This window comes from Dendropsophus ebraccatus, chromosome 14 (assembly GCF_027789765.1).
Source record: "Dendropsophus ebraccatus isolate aDenEbr1 chromosome 14, aDenEbr1.pat, whole genome shotgun sequence".
Classification (NCBI taxonomy): domain Eukaryota; kingdom Metazoa; phylum Chordata; class Amphibia; order Anura; family Hylidae; genus Dendropsophus; species Dendropsophus ebraccatus.
In genome coordinates this window covers 15,325,453-15,346,864 of record NC_091467.1, presented here as the reverse complement: position 1 = coordinate 15,346,864, position 21,412 = coordinate 15,325,453, and the positions used below count along the sequence as shown (strand labels likewise).

The window sequence follows — 21,412 nt, the reverse complement described above, 5'->3', positions numbered from 1 at the left end:
CCCCATAGGCAAACCTCTGTGTTTAGTGAACAGCTGCTGCTATACATGCAAGATGTGTTAGTGCAGCCAAGTGGGGATCATTCACCAGTCACACCAGTAACACCGCGCCCTTCTCTGGTGGGATTAGAGGAATACACGTCTCCCCGCATTACTTCCTAGTGGATGGCTTGTGTATCAAGACGTTTCCTCATTAGGCAAATATAGAAATGTAATGAGGAGCAGATTAGGGCAGGCGACACATTAGTATAATGAACCTTATGCTGACTGAAGGCAGAACTAGTACTACATAGGCTAACAACCAGTACAGAGGCTATCAACTAGCACAGAGGCTACCAACTAGTACAGAGGCTACCAACTAGTACACAGGCTATCAACTGGTACAGAGGCTATTAACCAGTACAGAGGCTAACAACCAGTACAGAGGCTATCAACTAGTACAGAGGCTATTAACCAGTACAGAGGCTACCAACTAGTACACAGGCTATCAACTAGTACAGAGGCTATCAACCAGTACAGAGGCTGTTAACCAGTACAGAGGCCATCAACTAGCACAGAGGCTATAAACTAGTAAAGAGGCTATCAACCAACACAGAGGCTATCAATCAGTACAGAGGCCATCAATCAGTACAGAGGCCATCAACCAGTACAGAGGCCATCAACTAGTACAGAGGCTATTAACTAGCACAGAGGCTATCAACCAGTACAGAGGCTATCAACTAGCGGTTATCAACTAGTACAGAGGCTAATAACCAGTACAGAGGCTATTAACCAGTACAGAGGCTATCAGCAGCACAACCTGCACCCTAAGATGGGTCAATGATTTATAATAATCGACTTGGCCCCATCTCTACAGAATCCTGCCAGCCTGTCAGCCTGTAGGCGTCTCGTCACCCCCCTGCATAGGAAGAAAATCTGTTCCCCTCAGCACCAGCAGGCCGTGCACATGGAGTAGGATGCGGAAGGATCCCGCGCAGTCTGTTAAGATTCACAATGACACTTCCTAAGTTTAAAGTTAATGCTGTGAGATATAGAATTATTATTTCTCGATGAGCACTTCAAGCCGCGGCTTAAGAATAAGCTGACCTTTCAATATGCTTCCAGCACAATGCCTCCTATTCCATTAGAGGGGATGTGCGGCCACATCTGAAAGCAATATAACGTCACCCATGTCTAGAATCAAAGCAGGGCTCTGTATGTGGGACCCATTTTAGCTTTAAAGGGGAACTCCGGTCAAATATTTATTTTCTTAAATCAACTGGTGTCAGAAAGTTATATAGATGTGTAGTCTAGTTCTATATAAAAATCTCAAGTTTTCCAGTACTCATCAGCTACTGTATATCCTGCAGGTAGTGGTGTATTTTTTCCAGTCTGACACAGTGCTCTCTGCTGCCACCTCTGTCCATGTCAGGAACTGTCCAGAGCAGTAGCAAATCCCCATAGAAAACCTCTCCTGCTCTGGACAGTTCCTGACATAGGAGGCAGCAGAGAGCATTGTGTCAGACTGAAGAGAATACACGACTTCCTGCAGGACATACAGCAGCTGATAAGTACTGGAAGACTTGACATTTTTAAATAGAAGTCATTTACTAATTCGTATATTCTGGTATAAGTTTCTATGGTTTCAATGGTACATCAATGTGCTACAACAAAATGCAGCAGATGCAACTGTATCCAGTCTAGACAATGCTCTGTGAGCTCATTTGATACATTGTTGCGAACCAGCAGACAGAATGGTTCAGCTCACAGAGCATTGCCTAGACTGGATACATTTGTGACCCCAGTATCAGGTACATATATGTAGGGATGGTAACTATATAGCCTTGCTACCCTTGAATATGTACATCACCAAATATATCATGCAATGGCACCAATATGATTTTGGGACCAGCTTAGTGTCTGAAGTGTAGGGTGGCCTCCCTGTCAGGGGAGAGAAGGATTAAGCTACTATTACATGGCCCTATGGGGGCCCGATAATAATTGTTAACGAGTGCCGATAACACGGCCTGATAATCGTTTAACAAGGGCTGCATGGACATCGTTACCGATGTCCTTACAGCCCTTGCTTAAACTGCATACGTGGGGAGATCGGATGAGAATGTTTGGCTGAAAAGTGTTAAAAGTTCCTGACTAAGGGCCCTATTCCACCGGACGATTATCGTTCGCATAATCGTTAACGATTAACGATCTCAAACGACCACTATTGCGAAAGACCTGAAAACGTTCACTCATTTCCATGGAACGATAATCGTTACTTATGATCGTATTTGCGATTGTTTTTTCTTCGCTATTGCGTTCGTATCTACTGCAAACGACCGAACGATGTCTTATTTAATGCGAACAATTTTCGAATGTTTTGCGAACGAGCAAAGATAAAAAGAGGTCCAGGTCTTATAAAGTGATCAACGATTTCTTGTTCGGTCGTTAATCGTTAACTGCATTTTAACCAAACGATTATCGTTTAGATTCAAACGATTTAACGATAATCTGAACGATAATCGTCTGGTGGAATAGGGCCCTAAGGGTCCTATTCCACAAATCGATTTTTTGACTAACAACGATTAACGATAATTGATCTCAAACGACCGCTTTGGTGAACGACGACCTAAACACGTTCACCCAATTACACGGAACGAACATTGTTACTTATGATCGTTCTTGCGGTCGTCCTGTTGTCGCTACATCTTATTACATGCGAACAATTTGCAAACAATCAATGATAAAAATAGGTGTAAATTCTATCAAGCGACCAACGATTTGTCATCGGCCGTTTAATCGTTGTCTGCTATTACACTAAACGAAACAAATCCGAGTGATCTAATGATTTTTCAAACGATAATCGTCCTGTGTAATACCACCCTTACTGTGATTACACTTGCCAGCATTACAAAGTTGCAGATAACGCCAGCTGTCTCAGAAGGGAGGGAGGAGGAGGGGGAGACAGAGAGAAAGGCTCACATACAGTTTTTTGTGTCTTCAGCAGAAAGCAGCAGCTTAGAACTGGGGGAAGGAGACTGAATAGATAAAAACAGGTAGGAAATGTATTGTTGGCCTCACCATGGACAGCAACATATCAAAAGTTATGTTTAAGTGGAATATGCCTTTAAGATGGCCATATTTTCTCAATAGCTGTCAGTCCAACTCCTGATGTCCACATACATATGAATGTGGGGCATGGCCAAATGTTAATGTGTTCTCAATAGAAAGAGGAGGGGGAGAGCCACAGCCAGACAGCTCTGACTGCAGCTTATCTCTCCAAGAACAATAGGGTCATACAGTTAAAATTCAACTTGTTGAAGTTAAGGCCCTATTACACGGAACGATTATCAGCCATTACGGACGATAATCGTTCTGTGTAATGGAAGGTAACAATCCGCCGACATGAACGATGTCGGCCGATCGTTGCAGTCAACATGTTGAAAGACAAACGACTAATACAGCAACGATCTGCTGCTGTCGCTCCATGGAATGGGAGCGTCGGCGGCAGCTCCCCGCTATCCCCTATGGGCTGATGAATGAGCAATCCCTCATTAGTTCACTGATTGGATCTTTTAAAAATCATTGTTATCAGCCGCACATTGTTCTGTCTAAACAGATGATGTGCGGCTGATAATGATAAATCCGGATAGCCGTACAAAAGACACAGTGATCGTTTGTTTGACCCCGCCCTGTGATTGATTGAGCTTAGTAAGGGCTCTGCAGATTATCTCCGATCAGGGAGATCGGTGCTGTGTCCTGACCTCCATCATCCCATCTTAAAGGGCCCAAACACTTTAGACAGCCGACCTTTAATGAAATAATAATGAAAGTATTTTCAAATCAACTGGTGTCAGAAAGTTTTAGAGATTTGTAATTTACTGTATTTACTATTTAAAAATCTCCATTCTTCAGGACTTATCGGGTGCTGTATGTCCTGCAGGAAGGGGTGTATTCTTTCCAGTCTCACACAGTGCTCTCTGCTGCCACCTCTGTCCATGTCAGGAACTGTCCAGATCAGGAGAGGTTTTCTGTGAGGATTTGCTCCTGCTCTGGACAGTTCCTGACATGGACAGAGGTGGCAGCAGAGAGCACTGTGTCAGACTGGAAAGAATCCACCACTTCCTGCAGGACATACAGCAGCTGATAAGTAAAGGAAGACTTGAGATTTTTAAATAGAAGTAATTTACAAACCTATATAACAATCTATATAAAAAGATTTTTTCTTTTTTTTACCAGAGTTCCCCTTTAAGCCTGAACCTTTTATTCCACAAAACCCTTTAAAAACTACCTATAAAGAGTTCAATCTCCAGTCCTCACCAGATTCACAAATTCTCTGAATTAAGGCAGTGATAATATACATGAAGCCAGGAGACGGAAGGCCAGAGACAGCAGATAGGAATCTACGAGATTAACTAAGGTCAAGCTTCATAACATCTTGAATCTATTGGGAGCTGCAGGGCAGGCAGGTGATGACGTCAGGCGGCAGAGACGCTGCCACTTTGACAGCACTTATCTGCTATATGGGGTAGTGTGACTACAAATTAGGGAAACACACAAACCCGAGTAAATATTTGTTTGCTCTCATTGGAAATAATCAAGTTAGGCCTGTTTAGGTTATCTATAGCTCCGGGGGACAGTCTTTTGCAGCAATTGTCAGCTGTAGCCCATAAAGCGTGAGAGAAAGAACACTCAGACCTCTAACATGTCATCCATGCTGCTGCTTTACCCCGGGGGCTTATACTTCATGGACCTGACAAAATTGCTGTTTGGGGCCTGTTGCCTAAATAATATAAAACATATATAAAGCAGTCTCTATGGCCTATATCATTGACATATGTATTCTTATAGACTTGTATAACGCTCACTTAGTGGGGGAAATTGGTGTAAAATGAAACTGGCCCAGTTGCCCCTAGCAACTAATCAGATTCCACCTTTCATTTTCCAAAGAGTCTGTGAGGAATGAAAGGTGGAATCTGATTGGTTGCTAGGGGCAACTGAGCCAGTTTCACTTTACACCATGTTTGATAAATCTCCCCCTATATTCTCAATCATCTTTGTGGCTCTACTATACTAGCATAACCATCCAGGGTTTATTTTGGCTGTGATGAACACCAGGCTGCAGACTAGTGATGAGCGAATACTGTTCGATTGAATAGATATTCGATCAAATAGTGAGATATTCGTACGAATATCCCACGAATATTCGACAAATATTCGATAAGCATTCAAATCCCCCAGCTTCCGGTTTTACCCTCCAAATGGTCAAATAGATGTTCACTAATCGAATACTTGTTCCCATAGACTTTAATGGGATCGAATATTCGAATATTCGCGGGATATCCATACGAATATCGAATATTCGAATATCTCACTATTCGCTCATCACTACTGCAGACACATGAGACGACAACCATTATTATTTCCTTTTTGACTTATACCGGTGACCTACTTACCTATTTTTGTTCAGTATCAAAATTATATGTTTTTGGTTTATTACCACAACCTAATTATGGCGCTTGTAATTGGTAGATATGTTTTATAGATCTGTATATGGCATCCTAAGCATATACGTCATAATAGAGCGCGTTTGTCTTAGTCAAATGTTGGGCACATCTCCTGCTTGTTGTTTTTTGGGGCTTAAAGGGGTACTGCATCCAAAATCTTTTTCTTATATTATAGTTATATAGATTTTTAATTTACTTCTATTTAAAAATCTCAACTCTTCCCATACCTACTAGCTGCTGTATGTCCTGCAGGAAATGTTTCCTTTCCAGTCTGACACAGTGCTCTCTGCTGCCACCTCTGTCCATGTCAGGAACTGTCCTGAGCAGGAGAGGGTTTTTTTTAAATCGAAGTAAATTACATATTTGTATAACTTTCTGACACCAGTTGATTTAAAAACAACAATTTTTTATCTGGAGTACCCCTTTAAATGGGAAGAATGTACATCAGATGTAAGGTGGTATCTTTACTTTTAAAATAGACCTATAAGATCAATTATAGACATTTCTGTAAGTTTTAGTGTACTTTTGGACTGTCAGTCATTCTGTGTCAGCCAAAGCCACGCGTTTTGGACCCCATGGCTTATTCCTGTCACATCTCCTCTCTGTACCCACAGGGTAAAGTAATTGAAAAACATGGGTCAAACACAGTCATGAAGATGACACCCGCTGACAGGTCCCGGCAACCAGATGAGCCTTTCATTGACGGCATTAAACTATAGAAGATACATGGATAAAAATAACAACTTATAATTATGAGTTACATGATATAGTTACTTATACATACTTATCAGCTGCTGCATGTACTGCAGGAAGTGTTTTTTTTTTTCCAGTCTGACACAGTGCTCTCTGCTGCCACTTCTGTCCATGTCAGGAACTGTCCAGAGCAGGAGAGGTTTTCTATGGGGATTTGCTACTGCTCTGGACAGTTCCTGACATGGACAGAGGTGGCAGCAGAGAGCACTATTCAGACTGGAAAGAATACACCACTTCCTGCAGGACATACAGCAGCTGATAAATACTGGAGATTTTTAATTAGAAGTTTACAAATCCAATTAACCCCTTCAGGATGTGAGACCCCTCTCTGAATGCCCCCACCCACATGAGGACGTACAGTTACGCCCTCATGCGGGATGGGGTTAACTTTCTGACACCAGTTGGTTTGAAACAATTTTTTTCCCTGCTGGAGTACCCCTTTAAGATCACCTGAAGCCTTTTTTAAAGGGATGCTTGAGAAAGGTTTAAGGGTGAGCAGGGGTTAATCAAAGATCATTCAATTCCTTCAACTTGAAGGAGGCATACCTGTCCATTATAGAAAATGACTGCTTTCTTGTTCACCACTTAGCCTCCCTCTTGAAACTTGAGACGTTCTTTGAATATAATGAATAGTAGTAATAGAAACATTACCGATTTCAATGGCTGCCTTGTCATGTACTGTTCTCCATGGCCGTTCTGCGGGGGGAAATTGACATTTAGATTCCTGGCACTTTGTTGGGATGGGGTTCCTTACTGATTCTCAAGTAGTTCCCCTTCTAGAAGACAATCACAGACTAATATAATTATTTAACTTTTTTTGCATTGGCACAATAAAGCATGACAGTGACAATACTGTTATTGTTAGCACAAAACCTTAGTGGTTATAGTCACACTGGTTAGGCTGGGTTCACACTGCGTTGTTGCAATTTGTTTAACGTATACGCTTTATGGAAAAATCGGATGCAATTGTCCGTCATCTGTGTGGATCCGTTTCTCCATTGACTCCCATTATAAAAAAAAAAAAACGGATCAAAATGGTTGCGTTTTTTTTTTTTTTTTAAGGGACACAATAATAATGTTGACTACGTTTTTCTGTAACCAATTATAGGGGTACTCCGGCGGGGGAGGGGGCATTTTTTTCCTGACACCAGGGAGGAGGTGGCTGAGGGAAACAACGTCCACTCACCTCCCCGCTTCCTGGTGTCTGACGCGGGCTAGAGACAGAGGCGGGATCTGAGCAGACTTGAAACGGATCCCACCTCTGTCACTGACAGGCTGAGCGGACCTGAGACGTCACGTCTCGGGCCCGCGTCAGACACCAGGAAGTGGCCGGGAACCGGGCACCGGAGCGCCACGATGCAGGACCCGCCGATGGAACCGGGGAGGTGAGTGGACGTCGTTTCCCTCAGCCACCTCCTCCCCAGTGTCAGAAAAAAAATGCCCCCCCCCCCCGGACTACCCCTTTTAAAACAGATACGTGGAACGCATTGCAAAAACGCAGTGTGAACCCAGCCTTAGCGCTATTTCCTAAATGTTACTATTAATACAATGTTAAAGGGGTACTCCAGAGAAGAAGAATGTTTGCAAATCTGGTGTCAGAAAGTGATACAGATTTATATATTATTATATTATATTATATTATTATATTTATTATATCTTCTTTTTTTTATTAATTCGTCTTCCTGTACTTATCAGTTGCTGTATGTCCTGCAGGAAGTGGTGTATTCTTTCCAGTCTGATACAGTGCTCTCTGCTGCCACCTCTGTCCATTTTAGAAACTGTACAAAGCAGGAGAGGTTTTCTATGGAGATTTGTTACTGCTCTGGACAGTTCCTGACAAGATTTGTAATTTATTCTATTAAAAATCTTCTAAAAAAGTCTTCCAGTACTTTTAAGCTGCTGTATGTCTTGCAGGAAATTGTGTATTTTTGTCCGGACTGAAAAGCAGGAGAGGTTTTCTATGGGGATTTGCTACTGCTCTAAACAATTCCTGATATGGACAGAGGTGGCGGCAGAGAGCACTGTGTCAGACTGGAAATAATACACCTCTTCCTGCAGGACATACAGCAGCTGATAAGCATTGGAAGACTTACATTTTTTTTTGTTTAAGAAGTAATTTACAAATTTGTATAGCTTTACACCACTTTTGCTTTGGAATACTCCTTTAAGAACATAACAATTGTCTTTAGTTCATTGATTCGTGTAAACAGTCTTTCATCGATTCATCCGATTCATGTGTGAGATAGGCTTAAGCGATCTTAAAACGATGGCATTAACGATTTTTCCAAATGATATATCGTTCCGTAAAAACGCTGAACGTTATAAAAAACACACCGTTATTTCAAAATCATAATCGTTCGTATTATCGCTCCGTGTAAACGCAGCATTAGCCTGATATTTCGGCTTCGATCGGCTGTATTATACCATATTTCTTAGCTTTTTATGGTTTCCTTGCTAATTTTGTTTGGATTTAACCAGTTACACGTTGTCGATTAAACAGAATTCCGGCACAAAGAGCAAATTAACTGCAAAGCAAAGCCGGATTCCTGTTAACGTCCTAATGACAATGTGCTAATATACTGTAAGACAGCAGCCGAGGTCTCCAAGACTGTGAAATGTAACATAGCATTGACATGAGATTACATTTACACCCTCACACCACAGGTGTCAGACGGAGGGAACCTGCTTTGAAGTGGTAACAGCCCTTTGATATAGTGTATATACCCTGTATACTCTGGTGGGGACAGTGTTGTGATTGGTGATAATAATCCATATCGCTCATTACTAAAGATAAGGCTAAAAAAACGCGACTGAAGAAGTTAGAGAAGGATTTCTTATGCTAATGCTATAATCTGCTCATCTAAATCAAATCCACATATCGGGCTGATTGAGCTGATTTTATCACAGGTACCAAGAAAGTCCAGGGCTGTGTAGACTTTTTAACCATATTTATTACCCTGGGCAGCCCCCCCTCTGCAGCTCTCCGTGCCACCCCTGGCTCTTACCCATGTAATAGCTCTGGCAGCGAGCAGGGAACGAGGAGCAAGCGAGCGCTGACCTGACAGGTGGGCACTCATTTGCTCCTCTAAATCGCCTCAATAGGGGCTTAAAGGAGAAGTCCGGTGAAAATTTTTATTAAAGTATTGTATTGCCCCCCAAAAGTTATACAAATCCCCAATATACACTTATTACAGGAAATGCTTATAAAGTGCTTTTTTCCCTGCACTTACTACTGCATCAAGGCTTCACTTCCTGGATAACATGGTGATGTCACTTCCTGGATAACATGGTGATGTCACTTCCTGGATAGCATAGTGATGTCACTTCCTGGATAACATGGTGATGTCACTTCCTGGATAACATGGTGTTGTCACGACCCGACTCCCAGAGCTGTGTGGGCTGTGGCTGCTGGAGAGGACGATGGCAGAGGGGACACTGAGGGACACAGGGCACTGGAGGGACACTGAGCATCCCTCTGCCATCATCCTCTCCAGCAGCCACAGCCCGCACAGCTCTGGGAGTCGGGTCGTGACAACACCATGTTATCCAGGAAGTGACATCACCATGTTATCCAGGAAGTGACATCACCATTTTATCCAGGAAGTGACATCACCATGTTATCCAGGAAGAGATATCACCATGTCATCCAGGAAGTGGCATCACCATGTCATCCAGGAAGTGACATCGCCATGTTATCCAGGAAGAGACAATAAATATTGGAGAAAAAAAAGAAAGTACTGAACCAGCACACCCAATATAGTATATCAAAAGAGTCAAGTTTATTAGAGTACAGACACAAACATAAAAACATTTAAAAACAAGTACATATAGTGCATACCATAATAAGTAACACTAAAATCCTTGTCCACTGAATGGCAGCCAGTAAGCTGCCCAGCTCCCACAATAAGGGAGAAAGAGGGATAATCAGTTGCTGTATGTAGAGGCAAAGTGCAGACAGTGCAAAATAAGGTTCACAAATGCATGATGAACTGCCACCTTCCCCTATAAACAGACAGGCTAAAGTACAAACATGTGCCAGCCCCGCTAAAAAGGGGACTAAAAAATACAACCTGTACCGCAGCCAATGCCGAGTGGACCAAGAAAAAGAAATGCCCAACGCGTTGCGTCGCACAATGCGACTTCGTCAGGGACCTTGTTTGTCTACTACACATCCAGGAAGAGACATCACCATGTTATCCAGGAAGAGATATCACCATGTCATCCAGGAAGTGGCATCACCATGTCATCCAGGAAGTGACATCGCCATGTTATCCAGGAAGAGACATCACCATGTTATCCAGGAAGTGACATCGCCATGTTATCCAGAAAGTGACATCGCCATGTTATCCAGGATGTGACATCACCATGTTATTCAGGAAGTGACATCACCATGTTTATCCAGGAAATGACATCACCATGTTATCGAGGAAGTGACATCACCATGTTATCGAGGAAGTGAAACCTTCAGTTTTAAGTGCAGTAGTAATGCAGGGAAAAAAGCACTTTATAAGCATTTCCCGTAATAAGTGTATATTGGTGATTTGTATAACTTTTGGGGGGCAATACAATACTTTAATAAAGATTTTTACCAGACTTCTCCTTTAAGGGTTCAAAGGTCAGAGCAATCAACAGTATTAACAAGCACCGATCTGCTAGATTGACACTCATTTACTAGGCCTATTACATGGCTCGATAATCGTTTAGCAAGGGCTGCATGGACATCGTTAACGATGTCTGTGCAGCCCTTGCCCTAAACTGTTTATACATTATCTCTCCACACTCCCTGTATTCTTCTGCCTTCTGCTCAATTCCTGGAGTTGCCGCTGTAGCTTCAGAGCGGGTCTCTGGCTGCTCGGTCAATCACTGTCCGGAGCCGCAGGGACCCACTCTGAAGCTACAGCAGCAACTCCAGGAAGTGAGCAGAAGGCAGAAGAACACAGGGAGTGTGGAGAGGTAATGTATACAGTTATTATTTTTTTTTCAGCCATTGGGAACCAAATGACATGATCAGCTGATGATCCGTGTTATCGGCTGACCGTTGCCTCTATAACACGAGGCGATAATTGGCCAATTATCGCTCTGTGTAATAAAGCCCTTAGTAATGTACTGTTATAGTACTGCCCACCTTTGAAGGGTTGGCAACTACAGGCCGACCCAGCACCCAAAGCACATTCCCCACCAGCCCTCTGGCTAAAGCTGGCCATAGACTTTTAATAAGTGTCGGCCAAACAATTTTTCAGCTGTCAGTTATGGGTACTATTACATGGAACGATATTTGTTCCGGCTGATCGTTGATTTCGGTTTGGACTTATAATTGTCGGCCCCGACCGAGCATCGCTACGTGTAATAGCGGTCTGCGGCCGACAATATGCAAAGTGCATACATTACCTATCCAGGCTGCAGGGCTCCTCTTGGGTCCTGCACGCTCCAGCTTCAGAGCGGCCTGTCTGAGCTGACAGGCTGCTCAGCCAATCACTGTGCGGGACCACAGCGGCCAGTGATTGGCTGAGCGGCCTGTTAGCTGAGACAAGTAATATATACAGTTTAAGCAAGTTTAAGCAGCTTGTTAAACGATTATTGGGTCGTGTAAATGGCCCAGTATACGAGCGGCGATCTAGCAGATCGGGGCTTGTTTCCAGTTATTATCGGGCCCCCATCGGCCAGTGTAATACTATGTCTCCGGTCCTGCCCAGTCCTACTAATACACAGGCACATTCAGCACGGCGGAGTGATCTTGTGTTCTCTATGGGAAGAGAGCTCTTGTTGCAGGTTATCTCCCACTGAAACAAAGGGGTCGGGAAGTGATTCCTAAGGTGTATGGGGACCTTAGGCCCTTGACTTATCCTGGACCTTTCTCTTCTTAGAGACCTTTCAGAAGTGTACAAATATAAGAAAAAGCTGCAGATTGCCACGAATGATGATAAAACTGAAACACTCTGAATAGACCGATAGGAAAATAGAAGAAAGAATACAAAACGGCCACAATATCATTTAAAATCATCTTGTTCAAACAAATCGGGAGCGTGTGGTCGGCCTGTAGATGAGAACATTCCCCCAGCAGACTCTTCCTTCCTTACACTTTATTAATAATGTATCCAGCCCCTCTCGTCCCAGTGAACTTTTTTTTGCGGTTGACTGGCTTTTGTCGAATTTTAACAACGTTTGTCTGTCTGGTTCCTGGGATGTTTATGGAAGGGCTCGATCTCATCTTTATTTCATTTCTTAAATTTCCCTGCTGGCCAGATCTCACATCTGTCTCCTTATTTAAACCTGCATTATCTTTGTGGCTTCCACTTTTATGAATTACTCATGCATCGCTTCATTTACATATCAATCTTTTACTGCAAGACATTACAATAACCAAAGGTTTGACCTTAGCCGATCCAATTGCTTGGTCTTCTTATAATGAGCTCAGTTTAAAGGCTGAGTCCTCCTCACCGATTCAGTGTCAGTATTAGGTTCTGTTCACACAATTTTCAATTTTGACTTTACAATGACGTGGTGGGGACTAGTGTCAGACTGATGTATCGGGGCCCACCAGAAGAAATCATCCTGGGGGCCCACCAATGAAGAACCAGTGAGGAAAGACATGCCAGTCAGTGTTAGTGCAGGTTCTAAAACTGGGGGCCCACTGGAGGATTTACCGGTCCTCTGGTGGCAGTAGCTGATTTTAACAGGCCCGTTTCGGGCGGTAGCCTGGGGTCCTGAGCTCCTGGGCAGCCCAAGGCCACCTAAAAGACTTATAATTTCAGGGGTTTATTGTCTCCTGTCTACAGTTCTGGCATTATTTACAAAAAAAATGTGTTGCTTCTTTGCAAAAATTTTGCACAAATTAGGGCATCTATGAACACCGCGCTAGTGCTGCCATAGTCACATTAGGAGGGGGGGGGGGGGGGGGGGGGGGGGGGGGGGGGGGGGGGGGGGGGGGGGGGGCTAGGCTTGGTGAACAGCCCAGGACCCTATTACACAGGGTGGTATCAATAATTTAAGTAAATGGAGCTTAAAGGGGAACTCCAGGTAGAGGGGGAAAAATGAAATGTCTGCAGAAGCAAATACCATTACTTAACCATCTATCCCAGTTTTGAAACTATCAAAATCCATTTATTTGAGGGGGTTGTTCTGTGTTGTGTGGCTGTACTTCCTGAATGAGCAGTTGTACACAGTACTACAGGTTCCAGGATGCATTGCTTTCCCACAGCTGTTCCTCCACCCTGCCTATTCCCCGCCAAAATCTGTTGCAGAACATCTAGGCTGTGTTCACACATTGCAGTTTCATTGTGTTACTGAATAATTTGCAGTACTTTATCATTTCATTGTGGTCCCACCCACACAGCACGCTGTATTCTCTACCTGTAACACCACACAGCACTGTATTCTCTACCTGTAAGACCACACAGCACGCTGTATTCTCTACCTGTAACACCACACAGCACTGTATTCTCTAGCTGTAACACCACACAGCACACTGTATTCTCTAGCTGTAACACCACACAGCACGCTGTATTCTCTACCTGTAACATCACAGCACACTGTATCCTCTACCTGTAACACCACACAGCACGCTGTATTCTCTACCTGTAACACCACACAGCACACTGTATTCTCTACCTGTAACACCACACAGCGCTGTATTCTCTACCTGTAACACCACACAGCACACTGTATTCTCTACCTGTAACACCACACAGCACGCTGTATTCTCTACCTGTAACACCACACAGCACACTGTATTCTCTACCTGTAACAGCACACTGTATTCTCTACCTGTAACACCACACAGCACGCTGTATTCTCTACCTGTAACACCACACAGCCTGCTGTATTCTCTACCTGTAACACCACACAGCACGCTGTATTCTCTACCTGTAACACCACACAGCACACTGTATTCTCTACCTGTAACACCACACAGCACTCTATTCTCTACCTGTAACACCACACAGCACACTGTATTCTCTACCTGTAACACCACACAGCACGCTGTATTCTCTACCTGTAACACCACAGAGCCCGCTGTATTCTCTACCTGTAACACCACACAGCACACTGTATTCATGGCCTGATGGCCTGATGTGCATGGCTTGCATTGTATTGAGCATAACTTTAATTGTATTGACATGTATTTATTGATGTTTATTGATAATTGTATTGATGTGAATAGCTTCTATTGCATTGAGCTAAGCTTGCATTGCATTGTGCATAACTTGATGTGCATGGATTGCATAGCATTGAGCATAGCAGTGATGGCTAATCTTGACACTCCAGCTGTTGAAAAATTACAATTTCCATACCTGGGCAGCTAAAGCCATATCTTTGGTTGTTCAGGCATGATGGGAATTGTAGTTGTGCAACAGCTGGAGTGTCAAGGTTAGCCATCACTGGAGCATAGTCTGCTTTGCATTGAGCATAACTTGATGAGCATGACTTGCATAGGATTGAGCATGGCTGGATGAAAAGAAAAAATTAATTTTTAAAAAAATATTTTTGAATTCCTCTACAATTAACACTATTCTCGATAACCTCACCATTGGCCTCTTTCATTGTTATCGCCGTAATCTTTATTCTTTATTATTTTTTTACATTTGAAAAAGCTTTAAAAGCACAAAATTCTATTCTCTTAAGCAACCGAAAGCGAACATTTCATCATCAAACGATAAGGTGTGTATGGGATAAAGAACAAGTAACACGAATTGTTCTGACTGCTGAGGTATAATAAGGATGTTGACGTCCATACGATTTACTGTACGCTCTCCTGTCAGCTCTGCCTGCAGGGAGGGTGGATGGGAGGCTGCTATTCACTGAAAAATAATGAATTCCTTGTGCGTTATCCAGACAGGTCTAAACAGAGATTTTTTTTTTTTTAGCCCCAGAGAGATGTAACATGGGTCTTGTTTCAGAGACCTAGAAGTTGAGTCTCAGCCTGAGGGACAACACTCCAGGAGACCCCTTTGTTGTGAGAGTGATGTCATGAAGCCCAGTGCTCCCAGCTAAGATCACATGATGTATTGGCCACGATGGGAAGGGAGTGTGTTTACAAGGGGGTAACATCATATGACTTCAAAAGCCAACTATTGTCCACCAGGTCCGTAAAGTCAATCCGTATAGTGGATCGTAAAAGAATATTAATAATTCATAAAAAGAATCACTGTTTGTATATTTTCCTATTCACATAAAGACCTGGACCAAATTTGGGCACTTAAGCTTTTCTATGTAAAATTATTCATATCCTTGTCAATCATTACAGGACAATGTCCCCATGCGAAATGCACTCCATGTAAAGTTGATGAGGGTGTTCAACCCATTTAAAATTAAAAACCTGAATATGGTTGAGTTGCCCCAGGGCAGCATCTCATTTACAGACAGGGCAATCTTCCAAATTTCCACTTGAAATTACCTTGAATGCATGATGTGTACCTTAAGTGTATTAGTAAAACTCAATGAAAGCACAGTAGGAGGCCAGTTAACATCTGGTAAACCCCCATGTATTAATCTCATTACATCTCCTGAATTTCTTCTCCAAGAACCTTGGCTGATCACGTTAGGCAGATAAAGTCTCCTTGTAGAAGTCGTAATTAGCACAAGACACATCCTCAATCATTGGTGCAGAAGAGAGAAGGTGGAAGAGCTCCGAGCGGCAATGCTTCATCTGGGATACTTGTAAGGTCCCACTTCAATTTGTCTTCCCCCCTAAGGTGGAATGTTAATGAGATCTCTGTTTGGTGGAGTATAAAGAGGTTAAAGACATTTTTGGAAAATTGAAAGCTGCGTGGGGACCTGTGATTTATGGGCTTTTTAACGCCATTGTTCTGTGCTAGGTCTCTTTTAATTACTTGTACTGCACCCCGTACCTATACGACCCCTGCTGTTTGGAGGGTCATCAACAAATTGTACCCTAAGGCCAAGGACCACTTTGATAATATATTAATCTATGTGCTTCAATATCATTTTCATGATCTAATGGAATTTTTTTTTCAGAATAATATTTTGTACCTGTTATAAAATTAAATCCTCTTGGATGGGGCACAAGGAATTGGCTGACATAATTTTAAAAAAATTAATATCACATAAGATCACATTAAGATCACATAGTACTATTTATACATGAAGACGAATCTAACCTGCTGATAGCCCCCTAACCTAACCGAATCTAACCTGCTGATAGCCCCCTAACCTAACCGAATCTAAACTGCTGATAGCCCCCTAACCTAACCGAATCTAACCTGCTGATAGCCCCCTAACCTAACCAAATCTAAACTGCTGTTAGCGCCCTAACCTAACCAAATCTAACCTGCTTATAGCCCCCTAAACTAACCGAATCTAACCTGCTTATAGCCCCCTAACCTAACCGAATCTAACCTGCTGATAGCCCCCTAACCTAACCGAATCTAACCTGCTGATAGCCCCCTAACCTAACCGAATCTAACCTGCTGATAGCCCCCTAAACTAACCGAATCTAACCTGCTGATAGCCCCCTAAAGAGCCATGGAAACTGAGAAAGAAGCTATGTCTCTTACCTTCCTCATTGGTGGCGGTCCCGCTCTGTTAGTCGGGGTTAATTGAGCTCAGGAGCACCCTAGGAGCACTGCTGCGCCATCCGGCCCTCCCCATTTAATTATAATCAATGGAGGGGGCGAGCTGGATGACGTGGTAGTGCTCCTAATGGTGGCCCGGAGAGGACTGTACCCCGACTAACAGCGCAGGAGTGGCGCAGAGGAGGAAGGTAAGACACATAGCTTCCTCCTCAGTGTCCATGGCACTTTAGGGGGCTATCAGCAGGTTAGATTTGCTTTAACACCATTAGCCCCCAATTAAAAATAAAATATACATTACCCCTCCCCCCAAAACAAATTGAGTGTCCAGGCTGCACAAATGATCCTTGTATCATTCGTGCAGCCATGGAAACTCACACAGGTTCCTGATCACTAGAAGTGTATACTTACCATGCATGCTGCTTGTGATCCAGAATCCCATCCTGTATCTTCAGATCCCACCTCCTCCGTCTGTAAATCACTCTGGAGGAGGCAGCAGCCTGAAGATACAGCAGAGGCCAGGGGACGGGAGAGCAGAATGCTGGATCACAAGCAGCGTGGATGGTAAGTATACACTGCTTGTGATCTGGAAACTGACAGCATGGACATATGTATATTCGTACTTTCAGTTTCCCTTTATCGTCATCAGCCACACATCCCCTGTTTACACAGAGATGTGCAGCCGTAACAATAAATTTTAGAAGTCCACTCTAAAGACCCGATCAGCTGAGGATCAGGCATTTATCCCGCCTTCAGCTGATCAATGTTACTTTTACATGGGCTGAATGAGCATTTGTTTTTTTATCAGCCGAACATTATTCATATTCCATGAAGAGATATCGTCCTGTACGTCCAATAATGATATTGATGCAAGATGGCTAGAGCCATCAAGACTAGACTAGACTAGAGTCCCAAGACTCGGACTAACTCCGCTTGGGTGTATTTCTTGTACATGTTCTGTATGGATGGAGGATGGACCCTGAGAATCATGTCCTCCGCTAGGCCCAAGGTCCCCCATCCCCATCCCGCATCTATGCTGCCCCTACTGCACGACTCACACTGAAATATGGAACGGTCTGGCTTTGAGAGTCAATAATTCGGTACTAAATGAGTAAATTGGAGCTGTATAGTATTTTAACATCGACTTGCCAAAACCTTTCTATTAAACTATCTCACAGATTCAGTCATGTCTGGATGCAGAGCCTCCTGTTCCTTACTGGCATTCCCAGAATCCTTTAGCACTTGTAACTGTTCAAGAAAAACTTGGCATTTCTTAATTCCTCATTGATCATGTTATGTAAGAAGCAATCTGCCTCGCTGAATTATTACCAGGCTTCTCACAGCTCAACGTGCTGGCGACTCCTGATTCCGGTATACTAAGCCCGCCATCACTGCCTAAACCGACCGGCAAATCTAGATAGACTGGTTTGGGTAGAATGCTAAAAGGTAAACTGATGTTTAAGATGATGACCCACCCAACCAGATCTTCTATTCTGTACAACTATGAATCTTTTCACTATAACAGTTATCAGAGCGGTTTAGAATTTTATTTTTAAAAAGGAGAATCATCATGGTTTCAAAAAGTTGAATGTCCATTATAGGGTCCAGTGACATAAATTTACGTACAGAAGCACCTCCACATGAAAAAAGAAGCATTGCACAGTACTGAAGTCAATACACTGTTCAATTAAAGGGGTATGCCGGCAATTTTTTTCTTTTAGATCAACTGGTGTCAGAAAGTTATATAGATTTGTAATTTACATCTATTTAAAAATCTCAAATCTTCAAGAGCTCCTGAATGTCCTGCAGGAAGTGGTGTATTCTTTCCAGTCTGAACCAGTGCTCTCTGCTGCCACCTCTGTCCATGTCAGGAACTGTCCAGAGCAGGAGACGTTCTCTATTGAGATTGGCAGTTCCTGACATGGACAGAGGTGGCAGCAGAGAGCACTGTGTCATGCTGAAAAGAATACACCAGGACATACAGCAGCTGATAAGTACTTGAAGACTTGAGATTCTTTTTAAATAGAAGTAAATTACAATTCTATAGAACTGTTTGACATCAGTTCATTTGAAGGAAATAAAATTTCGTCGGAGTACCCCTTTAATGCATGGACTTGCCAGGTCCTGCATGGTAACAACATTTTATGTAGCTACTCTCCACTTTCCACATAGGTACCCCACACTCTCTTATACTGTAACTCAGCTTGCACATAGAATACTGTATTTTAAAATATTTTTCTCAACTTTTTTAAATTTATTCACCAGATTTTCCATTTTTGCAGTAACACTAATCTGTCGTCTTCTTCTTCTTGGCTCCCCTGAGTATTTTCCCCTTGCTCAATGCTCACTATTGTGTATTGTCTATGTCATCTGAGCCTAAATCCATCAGTCTTCAAAACATTACATCTGAATTACACATCTGTCCTATTCATTTCTGGATTAGGGAGATCAGAAAACATATTATATTTGCCGATATGTATCCCAGTTTCACCCGGGTAGAGGATACTGAACGCACAGATAAAAAGGAAAATAACACTGAAGAGAAATAATAAAACACAAAAACAACAACAAAGACTACCAAACTCTTATTGTGTATCACTCTTTTGAGTATACTCCTTAGGGGAGACTTGCTGTACATGCTGTAAAGTGAAACTGGCCCAGTTGCCCCTAGCAACCAATCAGATTCCACCTTTCATTTTCCAAAGTGTCTGTGAGGAATGAACAGTGGAATCTGATTGGTTGCTAGGGGCAACTGGGCCTGTTTCACTTTACACCATGTTTGATAAATCTCCTCCCATATCTCTAAGGCTGCGTTCCCACATTTGCGAAACCATGAACCACGCCACCATCAATCACCAGTCCCAGCAACATTGCATTCTAACCACATGCACACTCAACTTGTCTGAGCATGCATGTATTGTTATTTGTTATACATATTTGCCAGCTGAACCTGCCTATTTCGGAAAGGGTGGCCAACCATCTAACATTTACTGGGGACTCCCAACCCTGACAAATTATGTCTTGGAAGAGAAGAGTCAGACATGTTGAATTTCAGCTGCCCTATCCTTTTGTCCTCAGATAAACAAGCCATTGTCGGAGGAGTTCATGCAAAATAAATAAATAAATATATATATATAAAAGATAATAGTGTTGACGAGATCTGCCAGGGCTGTCAGGAATCAAACACCGAGTGCTGGGGTTCAGATAACATTGCACAACCAGAACATTTTGACAGGTCCACTCAACACTAGTAGGCTATGTTCACACTACGTAAAATAACGTCCGTTGTCCGCGCCGCAAAAACTACGGCCATTGTTTTGAGGTTTCCTATAATGACCGCAAAGCAATGTCACTACGGCCGTTGAATTCACACTACGGCTGTTGTTTATACGGCCCCGTAAAACATATTTCCGGCCGGTAATACTGCAACAACGGCCGTGGATTTCAATGCGGCCGCGAACGTAAAATTTATATCTGCCGAATTAAACTTGATTTTGATGTAAAAAAAATTCTGAGTGGTTTCTCGGGCTGGGCGCAGTATTTAAAGTAAATTACCTGTTTCATCCCATTTATAAACATGCTAGGAATCAAAATTAAACAACAGCCGTAGTTTCACGACTAGCCCGTACGATGATAATTCTACAGCCGTAGTTTTGGTCGCAAAAGTCCAGATGGTGAAAACAACGGCCGTTATTTTACGTAGTGTGAACAAAGCCCTAATATGTAAAAGGGCCATCAACTAGCCAACAAACAAACTAGAAAAGGCTTATATAAGATGTTCAGCAAATACTACTTAATGCTAAGTTTACACGAGGCGATTATTGGCCCGATCGTACGATTAACGATTTTAAAGTAACAATTTTTTTTTATAACGATCAGCGTTTAGATGGAGCAATATATCGTACAGAAAATTCGTTTCGTGATCGTTTTGCGATCGCTTATGCCTATCTCACACATAGGTAAAATCAGTGAACGACTGTTTACACGGAACGATCGGCGAATTTTTTACGAACGACGATTTAAGAACAAGTTAAAAGATCAAAATGAACGATTTATCGATCGTTCGCCGCGTTTACACGTACGATTATCGTTCGAATTCGATCGTTATCGCGAAAATTCGCCTGATAATCGTTCCGTGTAAACGTAGCATAAGGGTCCATTTACACGGAAAGATTATCTGACAGATTTTCTACCAAAGATTTAAAGCCAAAGCCAGGAATGGATTGGACAAGAGGAGAAATCTCAGGCTTTCCTTTATGACCTGATCTCTGCATATAGTCTGTTTCTGGCTTTGGCTTCAAATCTTTGGCAGATAATCTGTTAGATAATCTTTCTGTGTAAATGGACCCTTAATCCCCTTCCATTAATTTACATTTTTGGTTTTAATAGAGTTGTCTAGACCATGGCCGCTTTCTTCCAGAAACAGCACCCTTCCTGTCCTCAGTTTGGAATGGGATTTTGTAGCTAGGTTCCACTGAAGTGGAGATAAATTGCAATACCGCACACAGCCTGAGGACAGGGATGGCGCTTTTTTTTTGTTGCAAGAAACTAACTTTGCTTTTTCTTATCCTGGATAATCCCTTTAACTGGGCCAACAGCACCATTGGAGGTCTGCAGACATGCTAACGTTGATGAGACAAAGTAAGTAAG

The 21,412-nt window shown here is 42.7% G+C and overlaps 1 protein-coding gene and 1 pseudogene across 5 annotated transcripts in view; one reads left to right on the top strand and one right to left on the bottom strand.

The window, feature by feature from the left end:
- The window catches only part of LOC138772585 (catenin alpha-1 pseudogene), a 719,716-nt pseudogene that overhangs the window by 326,064 nt on the left and 372,240 nt on the right, over positions 1 to 21,412 (top strand).
- The window catches only part of CCDC200 (coiled-coil domain containing 200), a 101,796-nt gene that overhangs the window by 39,448 nt on the left and 40,936 nt on the right, over positions 1 to 21,412 (bottom strand). For 2 of the 5 annotated variants that reach the window (XM_069952681.1, XM_069952684.1), the window contains exon 2: positions 6,885 to 7,009. Coding sequence is in view for 2 of the 5 variants with exons in the window: in XM_069952677.1 (XP_069808778.1) it covers positions 4,679 to 4,689 (11 nt within the window). In the remaining 3 variants the exon portion in view is untranslated. Of the gene's footprint in view, positions 1 to 4,264; positions 4,285 to 4,678; positions 4,842 to 6,779; positions 6,803 to 6,884; positions 7,010 to 21,412 lie in introns of those variants that run through there. The other 3 variants (XM_069952680.1, XM_069952677.1, XM_069952683.1) reach the window with 3 other exon arrangements.